Source organism: Trachinotus anak, unplaced genomic scaffold (genome assembly GCF_046630095.1).
Source record: "Trachinotus anak isolate AG129_WGS33_773 ecotype Australia unplaced genomic scaffold, CSIRO_AGI_Tana_v1 ptg000034l, whole genome shotgun sequence".
Classification (NCBI taxonomy): Eukaryota; Metazoa; Chordata; class Actinopteri; order Carangiformes; family Carangidae; genus Trachinotus; species Trachinotus anak.
In genome coordinates, this window is record NW_027273885.1 from 7858899 (window position 1) to 7882335 (window position 23437).

Below are 23437 nucleotides of genomic sequence, written 5' to 3' on the forward strand. Positions count from 1 at the left end.
CTGAAATGTTATTCATATTACACAGTATTCTGCCACAGCAGGAACCAGCTGCTCCTTCTGAACACAATACCTGCATGAAACAGAGTCTGTACATTCTAAATAAAGCAGCAATACAGTCAAATGTTTCTTAATGATGATTCTGCTTGAAGACTTATTTCTGTTTGTTGTTGTTTTTACTTTAAAAACAATGTACACACACACACACACACACACACACACAAGCACAAAAGAGCAGGAATGCCGACTAGAATGTATTAACAATATTTATTCACTACAAGTTCCAGTGTTATTTTTCCTATTTCATTTCAACCCAACAGTAAGAACAAGATTTATTTTTGTACATATTTACAGATTGTTTTTTTTTTATTATTGGCAATACACCACACGTCATTATTTATCTATATATGTACACAACCCATAAACCACCTTGTGTACCATATGCCAACCTATGGCCAGGGTAGAAGATGAGATGTTTATTTAATCTGGGTTAAAAGCTCAGTAGATTTCTACGGATTGTGCTCTCTTTCCTCCATTGTAAATGGAGGGTAGAGTTAGTGTAAAATAATCTCAGTTTAGCTTTTCCAGATTGCCGTCCTCTCTGGAAAGCATAAAGCCAGAAATCTTAGAAGAAAAGTTGTTCTTTAGTGTCGTCAGCCAGTGTTTGAGGCAGGGACACCGGGAGAAATGGTGAGAAAACTCTACACAGACAGAAGACTTTCTGAAAACTGTCAGCCAAAAAAGACAGGGAGACAATGACTGATATTTTAACTTTCACCTCTTTCAGCCTCTCTGTATTTATAAATCACTGTGTGTGTGTGTGTGTGTGTGTGTGTATTTCTTGCAGACGGTCTTAGCCAAAGCTCTGTAGCTCTGCTGCACAGTAGCCAGTAGCCTTGAGGAAAAACAGAGAAAGAAAAGGGATGAAAATGTCTTTAAAAGCAATGAGGGGGTGTGGAGCTGACCTGGGTCAAATGTACGCTGAAGAGGACGCATGTTTGTGGTTAATCTAAACAAGCACATACTGCAGTAACTAATACAACAGTGAATAAATAAAAATGAAGATGTAAAACCAAAACCAAACCCATTTCTATGATGACTTCCAGGGAGAATTCAGGAGAAGTGACGTTCAGTGAAATTCAGGATTACTGTATTATCCAGCTCTGTGTAAACTGCTGCTCTACACATATGCCAACAAACCAATTCTTACTAGTACTCATCAGGTCTATATTTGGGACTCACTCCATACATGTGTAGATTAAAGGATGACAACAATACAAAAGTACATTACCTTGGCTGGTATTTATTACTCCTATGAATCAAATATTTATTGAATGTTTCTTCCATCTAGAATTACAAGTTAATACTACTCTAAATCAACTGCTAAATCCTTCCTTTTTTAATTTTCAAATTTAAACTTTAACAGCACTCTGTGTTTGAGTACATCTAACAGCTACTAGGAAATTAGGAAATGGAATTAGGATATAAATGTCTTTCCCATATAAAGTCAAATATGAAGTCATCTGGATAAAATAATAATAATGAAAAATTGTATTTGTTAAAGTTGGAGCAATTTTTTGTAAAGTTAGCACAAAATTGTCTCATTTAGACCCAAACCCAATGAAAAAACATAAATTCATTAAACATATAGAGAAATTTCTTTCATGAAAAAAAACACTCTTTCCAATACTGCATGTAAAATAAAAATAACACTTTCACAGTTCTGACTGTTTCTCCACTGGTGAAATTTGGTTAAAATATAAAAACAGCGGGTCAGAAACACAGTGATACTTTCTACCATGTACAGCTTAGGAGTGTGTTAAACATATGGTCATTGGTGTTAAACTATACTGTGTTTTCCTCAGGCCTGGTAATGAAATGGCAATACTCATTAAAAAATGAAATCATTTAAAAAAAATTCATTGAAACCAATAATACTGTCTCTCATATCCAGCTTCTTGTCTAATGTAACAAAAAGAACTGTTTTAAAATTAAGACACGTGAGTTGTAAAATATGTATCAGTCAGACATGTAATGTGTCTTCTTTGATTCACAATCTAGCCTACTGTTATAGTCACAGTATGTACAGTAGAAAACAGCAGGTGTAAGCCTTTGTGAAAGGAAAAAAAAATCACCTTTAAATATATATTTTTTCTCTTTATAAAGCATTTATGAAATAAGACATCCTCTTATCCACATCCTCTCAAAGCAGCACTGATGTGACATGAACCAGATTAGGACTATGTCGAGGATGAACACAGCAAAGACTACGACAATATCCATCTGCAGGTTTGGGGGTGGGTGGGGGTGGGGGGGTAGCTTTCTGTTGTGCAGCTAAAAATCCCAGCACTTGTACTGCCTTCAAATATCACCAGTATTTTGCATGTGCAGAGAAGTTTTGATCTCTGTTGTATGGGTAAGCATTTCATTAGTAAGACTGAGTTATTATTCATAAGACAGCAGTTTTGATATAAAATTGCTCTGAAAAGTGCAAAAAAAAAAAGAAAATATTTGCATTCAGTGAAGTAAAGTATAGTAAGTGACATATTGCACCCAATAAAACCCCTTTCTCTAAGCTTCTAAGGCCATTTCAACCACCACCATTTCATTCTTATATTTCATCCTTTAAGTTTCTCCCAACAGAACATTCACTTTTTCAATGCACGAGCCTCATCATCATCACTATATTTACTTTCAATCAAACTTACGCCTGCGAGACGTAATGATCAGAAAGAATACGGACTTCAGTTCTCATCCTAAAACAAGGGACACATGCATTTATACAGGAATTTGAGCTCACTTCTCTCTGACCATGCAGTATGGACACACTGAGATGAGAATGCCTTGTGTTGCTTTGAGTCCAAATAAAAGACAGTCGTCACAACCATCCAGCCCTGAATAAGATCTGGGAATCCAGGTGGTGCTGGAAAATTCACTCCAGCTTTGTGAAATCATCCCACTGGTTGAAAAGTAGTTTCCACCGCAGGACAATCCATCCAATAAGGGGACGAATAAGTTCCGTGTAGCGCTTGTCTACAAAACGGAGGATGGTGTCCAACAAGGTATTGGCATTAAACGAACTCTGCACTGTAAAATCCCAGTTTGTTTTGAGATAAAAAGGTCGAGACATACAGAAAGAAAGACACAGTAGTAAAGGGCAGTGGGCGGCTTCAGCCCATATTCTGTTTTTCATCAGTGGATTTCAAACTTCACAACCAAAACACTCATGTAGTCCTGTTTTCCAAGAGTTTACCTCATCAGATTCAGACCAGCGAGCCCGCTCTGCTCTGGGCGGGAACCATGACGGGCACTGCCCCCATCCGCTCCAGCGTGGCCTGGCTCACGGCGTAGGAGTGTGTGTGTTGCCCGTGTGTGGATGTCACCACCGGTTTGAGGCTCACAGTGCCGTTGCTGCGCACCATGGCAGGGGGGGACGGGGCAGAGTTCGTCGTGACCACTAGAGTTTTGGGGGGCGGGAGTGTGTGGCTACCATTGGCAAACGATGTTGTTGTTGCCGTCGTGGGCGGCGCATGGCGGGCCAGTGGTGCTGAGCCGGGCGCTGTGACCACTGTGCTATGGCTGTGTCCTGCATTCTGGGCCTGTCCGTGTCCTTGTGCGCCATGGGCAGCAGTGGAGAAGGTCTGGCGCGTGTCTCCATTGTAGCGAGTGTAGGAGTTGGTGTCATAGTTGGGTTTGGGGTTGTGCCAGTAGCGGCTGTTGTACGTGTTGGTAGACGTCAGCGTGTCGTTCTCTGAGGATGAGGCGTCTGCGTGGAAAGCCTTCACTGACGACGACCTCTTAGGAGGAAGGTCATCTTCTCTGTTGAGGAGAGATTTGAAAGAGAGGTCAGTCACTATGGTTGGACTAACATCAATGTCCTGTTTATCTGCTTACTTATAATAAATCTTAAAGCTGCTCTTACCAATATTTTTATATTAACAACGGATCACTGATATATATTGTTAAAGAAGTTACTCATGTTGATGAACACACACAGATTTATCACCTAACTCTGCAGCCACCATCAGCTCTATGGAGCATTTAGCATCTTTCAGCTTATTGTTGTGCTTTTACAGCACAATGCACAACTTCAGTGCTTTGATTCAGATATTTCCCTCCTAGAGCTAAAAGAGTGAATATTGGACCTCATCAGAAACAGAACTCAAAATTAACACAAATGTTGCTCGTGCTGTGCTAAATGTGTAAAATAGAGTAAAACACCATCACAATAACAACTTCATAAGGTGATTAAATGCAAGTTGTGTTTATAAGTGATGAAATATCAACCATTACTGCTTTAAAACTGAACCAGTTACAGATAGGTGCTCAGTGTGAGCAGTAAGTATCACCACTTTATATACACTTATATATTTATGACATGCAATAAACAAGACTAATAATTAAGCTACTGATATAACAAAGTCTACTCTCAGTGTTTTATTAAATTCACAGATTCATTCAAAGCTTGTATAATTATAGTAATGCTTAGTAATTGTTCACATTTCAAACAAAGCCCAAAAAAATACCGGTTGGAAATACATTCCTGATGCTTCTTCACTGAGTGGAGGTGGCATCAGTAATAAAAGAAATGATAGCAGTAAGATTGGAAATTAGTTCATCATCAAATATTTAGCACCAATCCTCTGTGAATCATAAAAAATGAAAAGAGCTTCTCTATGTACTCAAGTTTCAACAGATACACACAATTTATAAGCTACTTATTTATTCATTTTGATCTTGATGGATTTCGCCAACTACAGCAGGTGATCACAACAACTGAAATACCTGTGCAAAGGACAGCACGTTACATACAGTAAATGTTGTGAACTTTTGTTTTAAGGGTTTGAAGTTGTACTTTCATCATTCCTCCGTTTGATGAGGGGTAATCTTGGGTAGAAGAGTTTTGCTCCTGAAGTATTTGGCTGTGATAAAATATATCCATTGTGATTTTCTGTTAGTGAGGAAAAGTACAGCCATGTGGGTGGAAACAGTGAATGCAGGGTTGTGGTCAAGAACAAAATGAAGCAGCTGTTGTCCCAAATCAACCAAAGCCCTGGATATCTAAACAACGAGTTATCTTCCCAATGAGTCATGGAGTGATTTAGGAGAGAGATTTCAGCCCATTGAAACAACTGAAAAATCTTCACAGACTGTTTACATTGAACAGACAAATTATTGATGATGGGAAAATAAATGCTGCCAGGAGATAAGATAAAATAAGATGAATGCTGAGATTACAAAACCGACAGATTTATTATTCTACAATAGGAAACACAAAGCTGCTGCTACATCTTATCAACTTTTACAATTGAGTAGATAGAACAGAAATGAAGCCTCCACTCTGACGCAGCCTGAACTACACATTGGAATAACAATCCCTGTTGTGACTTGAGCAGAGGCTTTGTGCTAATATATCCATGATTATTATCCTTTTCTCCAGCAGCTTTTAGTTGCAAATGGCCTATTACCAACCTGATCTCATTGGGGATCTCCTCCTCATCATATTTGTTCTTGTTCTTCCAGTAGAAGAGTGACACCACGACTAAGAGGGAGCAGATGACGACAGCCAGGACTCCTGTGGCGATGGTCCCCGCTATCAGACCTACACTCTGAGGCTGGGCTGCAGGTCAGAGAGACAGGTTGAGAAACAGAGAAAGGGAAACAGAGAAATCCAGTACTGCTTTAAATATGTGAGGGATTTCATGCTGCCTAAAATATTGAAGCCCTGATGCACGAAACTGTTTGCTTGATGAGTACATGACTAGTACTCGCCACAAAATACACTCACATCTACTTCGTCCTTGTCCAATAATACTCATGTAAAAGTGAAACAAAGTTTGAGTAAAAACTCGACTTAAGCATTTATACCTGCACCATGTTGGCATTTCCTACTTATAAATGCTTCTTCCGTTTCTTCTCGTTATAATTTTTGGGGGAGTTTTTCATGATTTGAGGGTCTAAGGACAGAGGGTGTCGTGATTCTGTTCAGATCTTTACTTTACTTGACTTGACTTGACTTGAGTCAGCACATAGCCGCTTCTGACACTGAGCATAGGCCTGTCACATATTGTCAGATGGGAAAAAAAAGAAAATCATGTTACAGTCCCTCCTGTCAAGCTATCCAAACTGTCTGACCCTTTGTGACACCAGCCGACTCTCTGTCGTTCTCTCTGACTGGTGGCAGCCGTGGGAAGTGCTACTATCTGCAAAATGTTCTGGTCTTGTCCTTTGTTCGTTTGCTTGTTTCTCTGTGTATCTGTCTGTTTGACAGATGTTTGAGTAAGACAAGAAGGCTTATAAACATGCACAAACCCATCCATGAGCCAGCCTGCCTGTATATGACAGGAACAGACTGACATGGATCCAGCAGTAAAGGAGTGGTGTGTTTGAGCGTACTTACGTGCGACAACCTGCAGGTTGAGCAGACAGGTGCTCTTGCCGATAGCGTTGCTGGAGGTACACTGGTAGAGTCCTGATGTGCTGGTGCTGATGTTTCTCAGTGTGACAGTGCCCTGCATCTGGTCTGGAAGAGACACACACAGAGCCACAATTAAAGTGACATAAACATAAATACATGGAAACACACAGCGCAGTCAAAAGCACACATACATATTGAATGAACCCATGCATTTCAGAAACCACTGCAAAAACAGTGCAACGTATAACATGAGAGTTCATTTGAAATATGTTAAACTGAAAATGTTATTCACCATTTTTGTACAAAAAACACTATTTTTTTATATGTTTTAAATATTGCAATACATTTAATGGAACTACTGTCTACCAATAGAGGGTGCTGTGTATCTTTGATACAAGGGATACAAGTGAGGTAACTGTGCAATAAAAAAAAAAGTAAAAGTAAAGCAGCAGATCCCTTTCTTTCATAAATGATGAAGGGGTTGAGTTGTGAGCTTAGAGTCACTGGGATGTACACTACTGGACGTGGAAAGGCTTTAGCATTTCCTGGATATTTGAATTATAAGAAATGATTTTCCCCTTTTCCCTTGACAGTGACATGACAGATGTCACAGCAGTGTGTGTTAAAGTAGACACACAAACAGACAAGAGTGACATCAACAAATCCAGGAACTTGTTTCAATTTGAATCAAATGCAAACAGCAGAGAGCAAACTCACAAGCACACATGAGTTTCACTTGGTTCTTTGATGGATGACATTCCTAATATTTTGTAAAAATTCCCTCATACAAATTAAGTTAAACTAAAATACCTCAGTAGACTATAAATGATAAATACATGGTTCATTTTTATTATTTCTTTTTTTCAATTTCAACTGCAATTGTGAGCTTCTGTTAGATGTTAACATGTTGAAGAGCTGAAAGCCAGCCATGCTAACCAGCATCTCACAAATCCTGGTAAACACATGCATTCAACAACCTCTGTAACTGAATTCACTATGATTCAGTTTCTTTAAATGGACAATCCTTTCCCATTGTCAATAATATTTGTCCCTATAGCTGTAACAATATTAACTTTATTGTTGTGGGATGTTGTGTAATTGATGTGACCTCTTTGAATATTAGCCTGTGATTGACCAGTAGTGTACAAACAAAAAGTGACGGTGATGAAGATTATTTCACGGCCCAATGAAAACAGCTGGAAAATAAAAAAAGGAGAGTTCACTACACTAGATCTCCGATGCTGAAAACCAACCGCAACTCCAGGTCACCTGGAGGAATGTGAGGTCACCACTTAGCTAAAGTAGAAGCAGTGTGGTCAGAGTGATTGCACCAGTCTAGATAACACTGTGTCAGAGTCGGTATTCAGCATGAGAGACAGCACAAAACCATCACTTTGCTCAAACACATCTCTGACACACACACACACACACACACTCACTCATTCACAAATTCACATGGTTTCAATCACTCCATCCATCCATCATCACCCCTAACCCAGGATCAGAGCAGGGGAACCTGCGGACGGACAGTTGTTCGGGCCTGGCACATGACAGGTGGCGGTGATGGTGGGATTGTTGCTGAGTCTGAGCTACACTTTTATGTGTGAGATTTACCAGCGAAGGTTGGGCAAAAGGGAACTCCGATGGCCAGCTTGTTTGTAATACCTTGCATGGCGTTATGCGGCAGCTTGGGCAGTGCGTCCAGTTTCTCCCAGGAGTAGGACGGCGTGGGAATACCTTCCTCTGAGCTGCAGAACAGCATGATGTCGCTGCCGACATCCAGAGTGCCCTGGATTCGACACGCTGGCACAGAGGGGGGTACTGTCGGATGAAGAGAGTGGGCGGTGTCGTGTTAAATGTAACATTTTCCTAATTGCAGGGGAAATGATATATATTCAAAAAAGCTGAAGAGCCTCATATTTCCAACAGTGATTGCGTGCTGCTTAAATTTGTGTCTTAAAGGATTCTCCTGGTTACTCACAAGCTGAAAGATAAACTCTCTGCCTCCTGCAATTTGTCACATTAATGATGTTTCAAATTAATTATCCATGCGAGATGTGCAGTTAGTTACCCAACACAGTGAGCCCAATGACGCCGATGTTGCGCCCCCCTCTGTCTGGGAGGTTGTTGACCAGGCACTGGTAGGTCCCAGTGTCGGACAGCTGGGTGTTGTTGATGAAGATGGAGGCACTTGTACTTGGCATAGTGGCCACGAAGCCCACACGACCATTGAGGTGGTTGGCGAGGCTGAACACCTGGCCGCCCTGGTAAATTATCACCTGGATTGGGATGTTACAGGGAGGGGAGGGGGAAGGAAGGAAAAAGAGAGAAACAGAAAGTGGGAGATGGAGAGAAAGGAGACCGTTGAAGGAAATGTATTGGTGAAACAAGGGAGGATGGCAGAAAGAGACATTGGTGAAAAGGGAAAAGAATGTAGGGGGGGGGGGGGGTAAACATTTTTAATCAATCTTATGGTTATTAATATAGTTGTAAGAACTCAGTGCTTTTTGTTATTGGTTCTGTACATGAACATGATTCCTGAACATTTCCTTTAGTGTCCTATTACAAATATCTCTCACTAGAGGGAGATCTAGTTCTACTAAGAGGCTCTAAAATAGCTTGACAGTGGAAAGAGTAATAGGAGTGAAAAGACTTTTATGTCCTGAGAAAAAAAATCAAACAAACAAACAGACAGACAAACCAAAAAACCTTTTATTTGAAAGTGCTCCTTCTAGCTCAGTGGGTAAATTCTAGGGTAAGGAGTACATACTAAAAGTATGCTTTCATGGTACCATAAGGCTCTTCAGATAAAAGCTTCCACTAAATGGCATGCATAATTGAAAACATTTTATCTTGGAAATATATAAACTGCAATCTGATGAATCCAGGAGGAGCATCGCGGGCAGTGTTCTGCACATGGGATCCAATCCAGCTAGATATTCAACCAAATGATCACAGTGAGAAGACACTTGTACAGATAAATTCATGCCTCCAGGTTGAGGTGAGCTTGTCTCTGATCCAAATTAAGGAGCAATGAGGGATCAGTTTTGTTGAAAAGCTTCCCTCAGGCTTCAACCTTGGGCTGAGCAGCTCGTTTGTGAGGCCGAGCCACATGCAAAACAGCTCTCACCCCTCAGCTGGGCCCACACAAAAGATGAAGAGGACACACATAAACGCATGGTATGCACACACACAAGTCTGGCACTCACACACACACACACACGTGCACTGACTCACACGCATGCACGCACGCACACACACACACAAAGCACAGAGGCGAATCAGAGGGGCTATTCACTTTGGTGAAAAGAGCCCTCATTGAACTGTTCAAAGACCCAGGCAGGGAAACAACTAGCACCAGTGTGTGTGTGCACGTTTATGTGTGTGTGTGTGTGTGTGTGTCTGTGTGATAGTTCTGATTAAAGTGCAGGAGTGTGTATGTGACTGTGTCCTCCACCACTGCTTAACTGTTGTAAATTGCTCGGCTGCAATTTCCTGAACGCGGTCCGCTCGCTTTGTCCTCTTATGTGCAGATGAATAGGCAGCTCCTCAGCTGTGATGAGAGTCTGCAACTGCATCTCCTGTGTGTGTGTGTGTGTGTGTGTGTGTGTGTGTGTATTAGTGTCTCAGTGTAGACTGACTCCAAGGAGTGCATGAGCATTCAGTAGTGTGCGTGTGATTGTGTGTGATTGTTCTGCCATAGTAAATGTTTCTCGGGCTAATAAGTGTGTGGCTTCACTTAAATTTTGTGTGTCCACTTTTGTGCGTGGACCATCAAATCTTCTTCCAGTTTTCTGTCTGCCTACCACTCTGTTCCCCTCCCTTACAGACAGCGCTGCTTTGACCTGACTCTACACTCCTGATGACCTGACAGTATAATCTGCATGCTCTGTGAAAGTGATCCAATCAATCGGCCTCAACATTGTGGTGTGTGGTTGCGTGTGTGCATGAATGAGCAGAGGATTAAAGGAGGCCCTAACCTGTGCCGTATCTTACACCTGTCCCTGCTTTTTGTTTGTTTTTTTTTGTTTGTTTTTTTTTTCTGTGAATATTTCTGGGTTCCTGTGGGTTTTAAATGTCGGCAATAAAAAAAAAAATAAAGGAAGAAACCTAGAACATATGGTGACTGTATTGGACTGGACTGTATTGCTTACTTTGTGTGTAATTCCTAGCTTATTTGTGCCACATTCCACCTATTTTTCCACACACTGTGTGTCCACTGCGCTGAACCACATCTATGTGTGTGTGTGTGTGTGTGCGTGAGAAAATCACCTCATCCTCTCGTGTGACCTGGTTGGCTTTGTAGTTGTATGCAGGGAGAAAAGAGGTCATGGCTGGCACTCAGATGGCGGATGGCCTGAAGAACTCTAGCTGGACTAGCTGGATGCCCCACTGCTCACCCAGCGGTAAAACACTGCTGTATCCTCTCCATCCTAAAATCCTACACACACACTACAGCACAAGCATCCTCTCTCACTGAGCTATGTCCCGGGTCTTCTCTTGCTCTGCGCTCCACCCTGTAAGTGTGAGCCATGATTGGATGCACACAGTAAACCTTAAGATATTTTCTGTCACTCTACCAGTCTCATGACTGTAGCCTACTTCTGACTGACCCCAAGGGCCCCATTGGCCCCAGACACGAGGGACATTGCCATCGCCTCAATAAAGCCTGAATAAATCTCTAAACCCATCCAGCCTCCCAACAATTTACTGACTGTAAGCTGCCACTGTTATCTCTATCTATCCTCTGAGACATGTTGAGCATAACGGAAATAATGTTTACTGTACCTGATGTTACTATTCTGCTTCTTTCCAAAGCATACAAAAAATGTTTAGACTGACCAGCCAGGTGCTATGTTTCTGTTTTCCTCGAGATGCATTCAAGGATGCAGGGGTAATAAATAAAAATACCCTTTGTTTCAATACATAAGGAAAAAAAAATGGAAGAGCCCACAGGAGATTAATTCAAAGAGAAATTCCATTTCCTCAGGCAGCCAGAGGTGAAATAGGAGCCACGGGTGGGAAAAAGGAATAAGGATAAAGTTTATAGAAACACAAAATATAACAATAGGTACTGCAAGGTATCCAATACCAACGAAACATGTCCATGGATGAGTCTGATAACAGGTCTTCATGTAGTTCTAAGTCCAGTGTGCAAGGCAGGGGTAGGTGTTAGGGGGAAGGGTAGAAAGGAGAGCCAGCAACTAAAAATTTTAAGTCAGCTGCTGAAACACACTGCATCCTTTTGTTAGGCTGTCATATGATCACATCCAAGAGACCATGAAAGACACTGAAAATGTGTCTTAAAAGCATAATTACATTGAATTAACTGAAAAACCCCACTGGTGAAAATGACAATGCTCATCCACTGACTTCTGATGTCCCTGGAGGTAGGCAAGCAAATAAGAGTATAATTCTTCAGTGCTGTATCACACAGTTTAACCTCTTCTCAGTCTTCTCAGCCACAGACAACAAACATGTCATTTTGAGTTTGTCTGAAATTAGTCCTTGTTCATTTTCTTTCGATGCATCCAGCAGAAATTGTTTAGACGGGGTCGAACGGGGTAAAAGAGTTGAATGTTGAGGGTATATGAATGCAATGTCTATTTTATCCATCTGCTGGCAGATTGCTTGGTTCAGATAAGGATCAGAATCTGATCATCTAAAATACTATGACAGATGTTCTCAATTACAGATTAACATCATTTCTGCACCACAGATTCTCTATGACCTCAATTTTACTAGAGCTTCATTTCACTCAAACTGTGCACTTTTTACTATTTGAGTTTTTAAAAAAAAAAAAAACTTTCCTCTCCAGGAACTGATGTAAACATATTTATTTTATTTTTCAGGCTGAAAATAATTCAGAAATGACATTGCAAAAAGTTTTCGTCAGTCCTGAAGTGATATAACTTTTTTCAACAACTTTCTCTCATCAACTAGTACATGGTAAAATTGGATTTTAAAGGCTTGCAGGCACTGACAATATTAAACTACCAGGCGTACAAGTGAAGAGCACTCTCCAAAGAGCTGCATATACATTTTTGATACATCAAGTATTTTAATAATTGCAACTACAAAATCAGTTTTTGGAATTAGTTTCACAGGTGGTGAGAGAGAAGAGTGAACCTGGAGTTTTTATTAGAGTATAAATAACACCAATATCCAGCAAACAGTTTAAAGAGGATAAACAACAGCCCGGATACATAAAACCATTGTCTAGTTTGTGTGTGTGTGTGTGTGTGTGTGTGTTTATCTGGATTATCTCACACCTAGCAGCCCAGAGGAAAGAGGTCAGGACATTTGATCACAGATTACATACACAAAAAACAGCACGTGAATTTGGACACACACACAAACACACACATACACTCCTGTGAGCTTTTTTTTTTTTTTTTTTACAATTTGGTTACAACAGCAGAAGAAGCTGTAACAGGGATTCTGATGTGTTTATGTCATATTGGAATTATTGTTTATTGTAAGTTTCTGAGTTGGTAATACGATTCATGCTAACATCTAAGTCAGTCATCTAAGTTTGACATCCTGCATAGAGGATTATTTTCATTACCAGACCATTATTATATATAAGGTGGTGTACTGAATATGTTCGGAAACATTTGCTTACTTATACATCCAGCAGATACAAAGCAACATCAGCATTCAACTGGAGTTGTGTGTTTGGCCAGCTGGTTAATGCAAGTTCAATTTTCATTCTCCTCTGAGTCTGGTGTTGTTTCCACAAACTCCTGAGGCTGTTTAGCTGCTAAACGATCCATTGGGTTAACCAGCTAGTTGCTCACTTTGTCTGTCTGCTGTAGTGTAGAGTTGGTTTGTGGAGCTTTTTCACTGAGAACATCTGCCTAACGCAGCCAATAAAAGACGCCATGAGAGCAGTGACATTGGACCAGAACAGCAAAGTTGAGCCTATCAGCACTTATAGTTACATGTCATGGTTTGCAGCTGTAGAAAGAGCAACGGAGGAAGTCAGGTGACCAAGTATAAAGAGCCATAAAGAAGGAGTTTGTGGATGATGGACCGTCACATGGGAGAGCGCTGTATGTGCCCCGTCTGTGTTGTTTCTTTTATCAATGACCATTGCACAAGTTTAACCTTGTGTTTATCATTGTAACCATGGTGACGAACGTCCTCTAACCTTAACAATGCACTTATTTTTACCCAAAACCAGGAAGATTTTGAGCCTAAACCTTACCAAACCATGGTTTCTTAGGTTGGAGGACTTGTTGTAATTCTCTGCGGGTTCAACACCAGAAGTCAGTCCTTCCACTTCACATGTAGCCATTTGATCCACTAAATTAATAAATTATAATAAAAATAAATAAAATAAAAATAAATAAAAATAAATAAACAAAAATAAGAATAATTAACTTTAACTGTTTTCTTAAAAAAATTACTGTATCATTTGTCTTTTGTAATTTTTTCTTAAACAGACTCCAGATGCACCAGGGTGGCACGCTGCCTCCACTCATAAACAAAAATATATGAAGCTTATACTTGACTCATTGAGTTCTATAGTCTATACTGTGTGGAACCAGCCATATAGGCTTCAGGCCTTAAAGCACAGGATGAGGTCTTAAACAACATGGCAAGTCAAGCATCAAGCATAAATATACAACAGGATTCATCTTCTGACAGCGTTAAATAAGCTGCATCGTTTATCACAGTCCCATCAAAACATGGAATTCAAATGTGAGCAGAAAGAGCTCCGACTGGTCCGAGGCACAAAAACTAAAGTGCTAACACAGGTTGTGAGAGTGTGGAAGTGTACAGAGCTCTGTTCAGTAATTCTTAATGGCTTTTAGCATCAGCTGTAATCATTTATGACATTCTCTTCCTCTAAAATGACCTTGTACTTGTACTGTCGCCCCACGCAGCACTCTATTTCTTCACTCACTTTTTAGACAGCTCACCAATTTCACGCACACAACCTGATGGCAGAGCTGTAGTTCACACAATATTAGTTTCTGTGTGAGTATTCACACCGTGTGTGCATTATTGCATGGTATGTGTGTGTGTGTGTGTGTGTATGTGTGTGTGAATTTCAATTTCCACACTTGAAAACTTGTGTTTGTGCATCTCTGCAAAAGTACCTAGTGTTCCCAGGTATATGTGTGTATAGACCTTACCATGTGTATGGCATATGTGATGCCATACACGAGGTAGAGCATGACAACACAACAAATGTGATGCAGCCTTTTACATATATCACTTCCCATCATTGCCTGGCGACTAAAAGTCACATACACTCATCCATGAGTAAGTGCCTACACTGCACACGACTGTGTTCATTGTATGTAGTTTCTTTATGTGTGAAGACAACAGTGTTAGCCTTTATCCACAGGTGTGAACATGAGAGCACTATATTGTGACATGTGCATTTCTGAATGTGTAGAAATATGCATCTGTGTTGTCAAACTTATTGTGCACTTTGCATGCCTGTATGTGTGAAGCCAGTAAATATATACTGTATATACAAGCCCTGCATGTATGCATGGGGAGCTGCACTGCATTTGGACCAGCAGTCTGTCTAATGCCAGTTTGTCTGTGTGTATGTGTGTTTGTGTCCTGGTGTGTGCGTTCGTGTGTGTGTGTGTATGTGTGTGTGGTGAGAACAGCTGCGATCTAGAGCCTGTCGTGGGCGTGAGATAATTAGTGCAGAAGATGATTGTATTATTTGGACGGCCGACCAGCACCGGAGTTCAAAGTGAAGGGAGGCAGGTGAGCTTGTACGGCCTGCAGCTGCATGTTAAACAACTCAAATGGAATCACAGAAGTCCGCAAGGGGGGTGGAAGAGTGTGGGAGAGAGGGAGAGCGAGAGAGAGAGAGAGAGAGAGAGAGGGAAGAAGGGAAGGTGAGAGGAAAACAGCAAATAAATAAGAGTAGCAGGCCAGGAAGGGACAACGGTGAGAAGCCAGTGAGACAAAATTAGTGCCAATAAGACATAACTACAGTCATAATCATGCTGTGTTTTTGTGTGCAAATTAAACTGCCACCAGTTTTCCCAAATAATATTAAGAACAGTAAAATGAGCTTTGTTTTAAAGCTAGATAAGTGCCACGTGACATTTGAAGGCCTGCAGGCTGAAACAGAGCTTGGAAAGTGATAGAGTTATCTAGACTATGGAAACACCTTAAGCTTACTACAATGTCTATATTACTATGGTTATGTTATCTAATATCTATAACTTATACCTTAAAGGTGCGTTCAGATGCACCAGAAAGAGAAATTTTATGTCTTTGCGTTTGCACAAAATTGATTTGCAGTCTGTAATTCTACACAAACAGCCACTGCACGCTTGGCAGGCATGTGCTAATATATATATAGCATTCTAGCATGGGTTTTCTTCAGTGATTATCACCATGAGCAAGAGCCATCACTGTCATGTAACTGTCCTGGAGGTCCCTCAAGCCCCAAAGATCCTCTCTGTGGATGCATTGTGCTAATTTCTCAATTGCCAAGTTTTTAAACTAGAACAAATGTGTTTTCATCTTAATTTGGGTCACTTACCTCATTCTGTGTCTATTCGCCTGTAGCTGGATTGTTCCAAAGACTCTCTATGCATTTGTGCAACCTCTGACATTCTCTTTGCACTGCATCTGAGCACACCTTAGTACAGATCAAGAGTAAAGTATGTGTACCTGCTTCGACTGAAAGGTTGGTGTTGGGAAGCAGTGAGGCCATCCACATGATGCATATACAGTAATGGTGCATTAGAACAGAAGTTAGATTCAGACATCTGGTAGCACAGTAGCAGTAGACCTCTCAGTGTGTCTCAAAACAGTGCAGAGCAGCTCTGCCTGTTTACTGACTCACATTCCGAACTTCTGCATAATTACAACCATCACATCAATACTCTTATCAAAGTGTTGTGCAGCACTATATCTGCCGGGTCCACCTCTTTAACCCAGCACCGACTCTGTCTGCTGTCTTGCTGGGAAAAACCAATGGACTGCTCTGTCACTGTGAGTGCATATGTGATGTGAACTGTACCTGTTCCGGCTGGTTGGCATTGGACAGCGGTATCACCATCCAGATGATGTTGAGGTTGTTGAGGGCAGCACTGGTGGTGAAGGAGCAGGGCAGGACGGCGGCTTGGCCGCGGGCCACCTGGATGCTGCTCTGGGACACCGTCACATCCAGTGCCCGCACACACACTGCAGGAGGAAGGAGGCAGTGATTAGGGTCTTGTAGATAAGCAACTACAGCAGGAGGTGTGAACAAATGAAAAAAGAGAACAGAGAGAGCAGAGCAGGCATCTAAATGTAGCCTTCACAGGGCCTAACAGATGCATTTTGTACAGTCTCTGCTACAAATCTTTGCCATTTGTAAGAGAAGCTAGATCGTAGAAAAGAAGCGGGTCTATAAATACAAGTAATAATCAGCGAAACCTCTGCCATGTAATGCCTAAATATATTTTTAAAAGCAAAAAGTCATGTTTAATCTCTCACAGCGTCCTGCGCTGCCTTTTCATCTTCATATGGCAAAACAAACACAATATCTGAACCGAGCTCCTCTTTTGAAATGCTCTCAGCAGCTAAACAAACATCTAGACCACACTGTGAAGGATCACATGAAATATGTAATACTTATATGGAGAAACAAGATCGGCTGTCTCTTGAGTTATTCATTTCCTAAAACAACTTGCCTCTTGCTGCTTTCATGGGAACACAGCCTGTATCAATACATACAAAATGAACATGACAAGTGGGGATAGTAATGGTTATTCTGAATACTACTTCCTGCTTCCTGTGCTCATGCAGTGTGCTAAACAACCATGCATGTTCTCTAGTGCGACAAATGTTTACCATCTCAAACTAAGGGACCAAGGAGCTGCTTTCCTCATCTGGACCGAGCTGTCAGCCATAACAGACCCACAGAGACAAATATGTACATGCTCCATCCTATTTCTAGACCAGCTAAAGACATTACAGCCTAAATTAAGTTAGATCTCCCCCGCAAGCATGTATCCATGTCCAAAAACCCCAGTGGGAAGTAATCTTATCTAAACATGGTGTGGAGGATGATGGCAGTGATACGATTACAGATAATTGATCATGTCCTGTGAATCGTCCTTGTTAGTGATAATGTAAGATGATGAGCTTGCCATAAGCCAATCACAGAAACGACTAGCATGTCATGAGTGTGGTATGTAGAGTCAACCCACATGTCAAGTGCAAGCAATGCCCACCTTGCACAACAAAATATGCGTATGTATTACCAAGTTATCTGTATCATTTCTACTTTATTTTCCATCTGCTACAAATTCCAGAATTAATTTCTGCCGAATGTGGGTTTTTGCATATCACCATCACATTGTAGCTGACAGACTGCCTGTTGCTCCCTCTCTGTCTGTCTGAAACCTGCTGGACTTCCTACGCTTCCCCTTCTGCTGGCAGACACCACACGCCCTGCAGACTCACTGCCGGCACAAAGGGAGATAGGCAGCGATTGAACTGCTCTGCTCAGTTATGGTTTATGAGAGATATATTCATGAAGACTTTTAAATTATGCAAGCAATTTCTCTTAAAGGTGTTATATTCCACTGGAATGTCAATATATATCATTTAAAGTAGCAGATCCTCACTGTAACTTGATTTTTTAATAATAAGACTTCCTGTTAAGCAGCACATACGTCACACTGCAGCTAATGAGCTTCCATTGCCCCTTTATGACATGTACAATCTCAGACCATCAGTATAAACGCAATAAATAAGAAACTCTTAGGTCACTACTCTAATCTGATTGTCTTCTATCCTTTGTGTACACAATGTTCACTTCCTGCACAGAATCAATCTTCTGTATGTTCTTATTGGAGGATTAACAGCAAAGAGGAGGAGGAAGTTCATATAAAAGGTTAGAATGTGTGATTGTACTGACAGCATGAGATCAGCCTAAGTGTTTATGCTATGGCCACACAGATATTAAATGTGGTGATTTAGAAAGAAAGAAAGAAAGAAAGAAAGAAAGAAAGAAAGAAAGAAAGAAAGAGGCCTGGAGGAATGAAGATAGAAGGAGCATCTTATCATCTGTAAGCCTGCTCCAAGGCAGCAGTCTCTCAACCCCACAACAGCTGGAGGGCTCATTTCAAAACACTGGATTAGGAAACCTCAGCGCACAGAGCCTGTAAGCTCCCAAGACCAAAGACGAACACCAACACACACACACACACACAAAAACACACACACACACAAACACACACACACACACAAGCAAACATATGCACACATACAGCATGCACATATGCACACATGCCCTCTTGACTCACAAACACATACCACCCACTACCATGCACACATAATGAAACCCATCAGTGTATGTCATTGGTGACATGTATGGTAGCCCTTTAGGGACACATGTAAAAGCCCCCAACTACACTGAGGCATTGCCTGGCATTGCCTCATTATTGCACACACTTCTGCTAAAGCTTTGCACCAGCTCTTCAACTCTGCTCCTGAAGCATGTCCAGTAAGACAACTGCTCTTCCACAACACAAACTGTAGAGGGTTTTATATGTGAGGGATGAATGGTGAGCCACTCACTGTCAAATATGGCCACCCAGATAAATGTATGATAAAATATGATGTAGTGACGTTACAAAGAAAAAGGAGCCACTGCTTTTGGGAAATAGTATCAAAGTCAGGCCAGGTTTTGTTACAGCAGTTGCTACTTTATTTTCCCGTGTTGCTCCTTCCTAACATGTTTCTTTATTATTCTTGCCCAAGGCTGAGTGTAGCCCAGGGTTGTGCAGTCTTCTTCATATCCCCCAGCTTAAGCGCAAAGGTGTAATGCGAATGAGCTGTCCATCTCACCGGGTTTACCATCCAAGTCTCTCCATTTTTCTGTCAACAAACTCACTTTTAGCCCTGAGCTACCCCGAGGCACAGCTCAGCAGAACCCAGACCAGTCTGACTGACAGAAAAGAGCAAAAACTCACAATGCTCGCTCTCCCTGATGCCGACCATCGACTGCCCAAAGTTATGTAAACCTGTAGTAGATAAAGCCTGCACTGTCCCCTTTATTACAATAATGTGGGATATTTTGATAAATACTTACAGATAATTTAGTCAAGTCCTACTGAATAAAACTTCAAGTCAACAGGCCCACTGACCAGACTGACATATGAAATAAATCAACAACATTTTGACTGTTTGACAGCTATCTAAGTATAGCAAAATAGCACATTTAACACTTCACTGTTGATGCAATTTGCAAAATTTAGATAACTGGTTGGTTTCACTGAGCTTCACATATTCACAAACAGAAGGTGGTTTTGGAAACATTGCCAAGGTAAGATTGGCACTGCCTGTCTATGAATGGATAGTCTGAAGAGGTAGATGGGAAACAGTTTTTTTCTTATTGGCAGCCACCTATCATCTCTGCTGATAATGAAGTGACAAAAGTAGAGAGAATTTTTGTGCAAAATAAAAACATCATTACATTTACTCATTAAACAGATGCTTTTATCCAAAGCGACTTACAAGTGAGCGACATCACTAAAGCTTCAGTGCAACACGAGACCTTGGTGTAAGTACTACGTTCTATATATTTGTTTAATCATTTCAAATGATGAGCGATGAACACTATCTGACATGGATTAACTATGTAAATCTCATTAAAATCAACTATGTTACAGTTAAAAAGGGAAGTTTTCACATTCTACTTTGATACACTACTCTGCTAGCTTATGATGCCATTTTCATTAAAAGGACTTCACTGACAATTAATCATAGACGAGAGACAAATGATAGGCTGCTCAACATGGAAGGTGAGTTTTGAGGAGTAGAAAGGACAAAGTGATGACAAAAAAATTAGGGAGGAAGTAAAAGGACATAGTAGAGATGAGTGAAAGACAAGAGAGTAGTAAAGCGGTGGAAGAAAGTTTGAGGAGTCATAGACGAGCAGGAAAAGAGAAGATGCACCATGAGAAGGGGGGGGGGGGGGGGGGGGGGGCAGAGAGGAAGAAACAAATCAGAAAAAAAGACAAAAGGGGGAGGATAAAAGAAAGAGGGAGCAATGCTGTTGTTTCCAGAGAGGCCTAATTGACAAAGTGACCCCAGGCAGTGCTAGCAGTTCTGGTGGAGTGCAGGAGAGAACCAACAGCGTGGCTCCGATAAAACTGCCCTGCCTCCTCATTCGAGTGTCAAAAGTGTCAAAACTACTGTTGATTAATGTATGAGAAAACCATACACCTCAGAGAGTATGGAAGTCTGTGTGTGTGTGTGTGTGTGTGTGTGTGTGTGTGTGTGTGTTCACTCACTCAGTGCAACCATGATGAGATGGAGAACAGGAGAACAAATGCCGGGTGAATACAACACTTCCACTCTCTCACTCACTCTCACACTCATGCCCTCTCTCACTCACACACACACGCCCGCACACACACACACACGCACGCACACACACACACACACACACACACACAGTCCCTGCTTGGCAAGTCATTTGCATCCTGTGTTTTTTATTCATGGGGCTCTTTTATTCATAGGCTTTACTTTTATTTCTGTTTCAAACAGATGCCCCTGATGCTGTGATGTGATGAGCCTCTGGCACAGCTTCATTGGGTGGGCTGGGACACACACACACACACACACATATAAGTGGGATGATTGATGATGGTGGTAAAAGTCTGACTTAGGAAGGACATCAGGACACACATTAATACATAGGTAGAAGTAAAATAAATCATCTTTTTCTGACACTAAGTTTCCTCTTCTAAGAATGTCTGAACTCTTCAACTCTGAGCTCAAATTGACACCCAATTACCATAGCTCTCATTATTCAAGACCTCCAGTATCAATGCTATATTCAAGCCAGAAAGCAATGTTAAAAATATCACCGTCGGTCATTTTCATGTGTGACATGCACCTTTTGTCAGCTGCATTTTCTCTCAGCGTGAGAAGTGAGTGGAGAAGAGTGAGAGGGAGCGAAATCATGTATCTCCTGCTTCAGGCGTGACAGTTGGCAGCTCTGATCACATTTCATGTTTAATCTGCATCCTTTTAGAATTTCTTTGCTGACTCTAATGCCAATTGTGATTGCTTTAGTTCTTCAAGTCAACACTGGGAGAGAATCGGCTGCAGGGAGAAAAAAAAAAAAAGGAAAAATAATACCATGAAATTAAAGACAAACACACCTACGCATGGATTCATGTGCACCCACACCTGTGCCCACACACAAATGGAGCTCCGTGTTCCATTCTCTTGCTAAGGACCCGGGGGCTTCATGATGAGCTGTGTTCGTGTATATAGCTGACCCACTGCCTGTGAGGCACCAAGGTGAACCAACAAGCGAGCAAAGACATCCGTGTGAAACTCAGGTGGCATAGTTGTGTACCCAGCTGCTCAATAGCAACTCATCAAGCACCATGCTCAAAGCGCTGCTGAGGCAAAAATAAAGTCACAGACCAACTCAATTTTCATCCTGAAAGGGTGTTTAGTGTCTGTATGTGCTTTGTTAGCTGTAATGGTGTTTGACTAAGATCCTTTCTAATGTTTTCTGAGTAGTATGGCACACTTCGATTTTAAAGGGTTTTAACGGAACAGACACTGTGGGAGGGTTCAATGAGAAGACTGTTATCACTCTCACATCTATCCGTTAAGCATGGAGCTATAGCCAAGAGACAGTTAGCTCAGGTTAGCATAAAAACTGGCAGCGGGTAAAAAGCTTGCCCACCTCTCTCCAAAGGTGAAAAAAATCCACCTACATTCCATATCGCCTTTGTTTAATCAAAACAAAAAAAGAAGTGTAAAGACAACAAGTCGTTTTACGGGGGCTGATACGCTAGAAAGTCTCTTGGCTGGGCACAACCACTCAGTAGAGTCTCCACAGGAAGTCACTGCGCCTGAACAAGGCCACAATTTGTCACTTTCACATTTCAGTTTTTGTACAAATTGAACAAGAAACAATGTGTGAGTTAATGAGTTTTCTGAGGTGCTGGTGAGTAGATTTTATTAATTTTGGGCAGAGCCTTGCTAGCTGTTTCCTGCTCTTTCCGTTATTTATGCAAAGCTAACTGGCTGCGAGCTGCATGTTGCTGTATTCTGCTGCATGTTTACAGGCCAGATTTGAGAGTTGTATCAATCTTGTCAACTAACTTTTGACAAGAAAAGGAATGAGCGCGTTTTACAAAATGTAAATCTATTCCTTTAAGCGTGTGAAACAAACTATGCTGCCTATCTTCCTGTTTGTGCTACATATAACATATAATGTTACAAATAATCTTTTGGTTGAGCACTCAAGCTACATCTTATGGTAATAAACTTACACTCACTTTCTCTATATAAGTCTGCAAGAGGATGTTACACGTCAGAGTAAACAAACTTAACCTTTAGGACAGGCCTGTTTATGACCATAGTCCATAGAGGGTCACATTATAAAAGGTCCTCATTCATATTTCACATTGAAGCAAATGTTGATCCTGTCTACTGTGTACAGACAAGCACAAACACTGTTGACTACAGAACCGGGTGAACTAAAGCTGAAAAAAGCCTCTGCCTGCATGAACCGTCCTACTTCAAAGGTTGTGCATATCTTTTTATAATTGCATTATCAAAAATACTGATGAGAATAATGCAAAATTATGGTGTACTTGCAACAAGTTGGTAAATAAAGTGATATCAAGTGATATAAAAGACGTGGTACTTTCCCAGGCTAAACTAATTTGTTTCCTCTTATTTGTATTAAGTCACACACACTGAGATATTGTGGTGAGTCAAAGGAAACTTAGATGATGATGTCAGTTGCCTTTCCTTTTCTTTCCTTTCCTCCACTTTTCCCTCTTCAGCCCATCCAGCAAACCCTCATCCAGTGAAAGAGCCTCAAAAATCTCTTGCTCATCCTCCCCCTCATCCCCTGCCCTGCCCATCCTAGTTGACCTATTAGCCACAGCCAACTCCCAAACACGGCCCACTGACTAGCCTACATAGCTTAATACTGTACTGACTCCGACTAGTCCAGCTTATTGCACTCCTAATGCACTACTCCCATAAATGCAAGGCGTCATA

At 41.2% G+C, this 23437-nt stretch overlaps 1 protein-coding gene across 1 annotated transcript in view; it reads right to left on the reverse strand.

Moving 5' to 3' along the window:
* Window positions 1-245: 245 nt before the first annotated feature.
* Window positions 246-23437, reverse strand: part of LOC139614562 (immunoglobulin superfamily member 11-like) — a 63724-nt gene continuing 40532 nt past the window's right edge. Inside the window, exons 2-7 of the mRNA XM_071471912.1 lie at window positions 16425-16588; window positions 8487-8694; window positions 8081-8236; window positions 6398-6520; window positions 5470-5617; window positions 246-3816 (exon numbers count right to left, since the gene is read on the reverse strand). Of these exons, the coding sequence (XP_071328013.1) occupies window positions 3261-3816; window positions 5470-5617; window positions 6398-6520; window positions 8081-8236; window positions 8487-8694; window positions 16425-16463 (1230 nt within the window). The 5' untranslated portion in view covers window positions 16464-16588 and the 3' untranslated portion in view covers window positions 246-3260. The remainder of the gene's footprint in view (window positions 3817-5469; window positions 5618-6397; window positions 6521-8080; window positions 8237-8486; window positions 8695-16424; window positions 16589-23437) is intronic.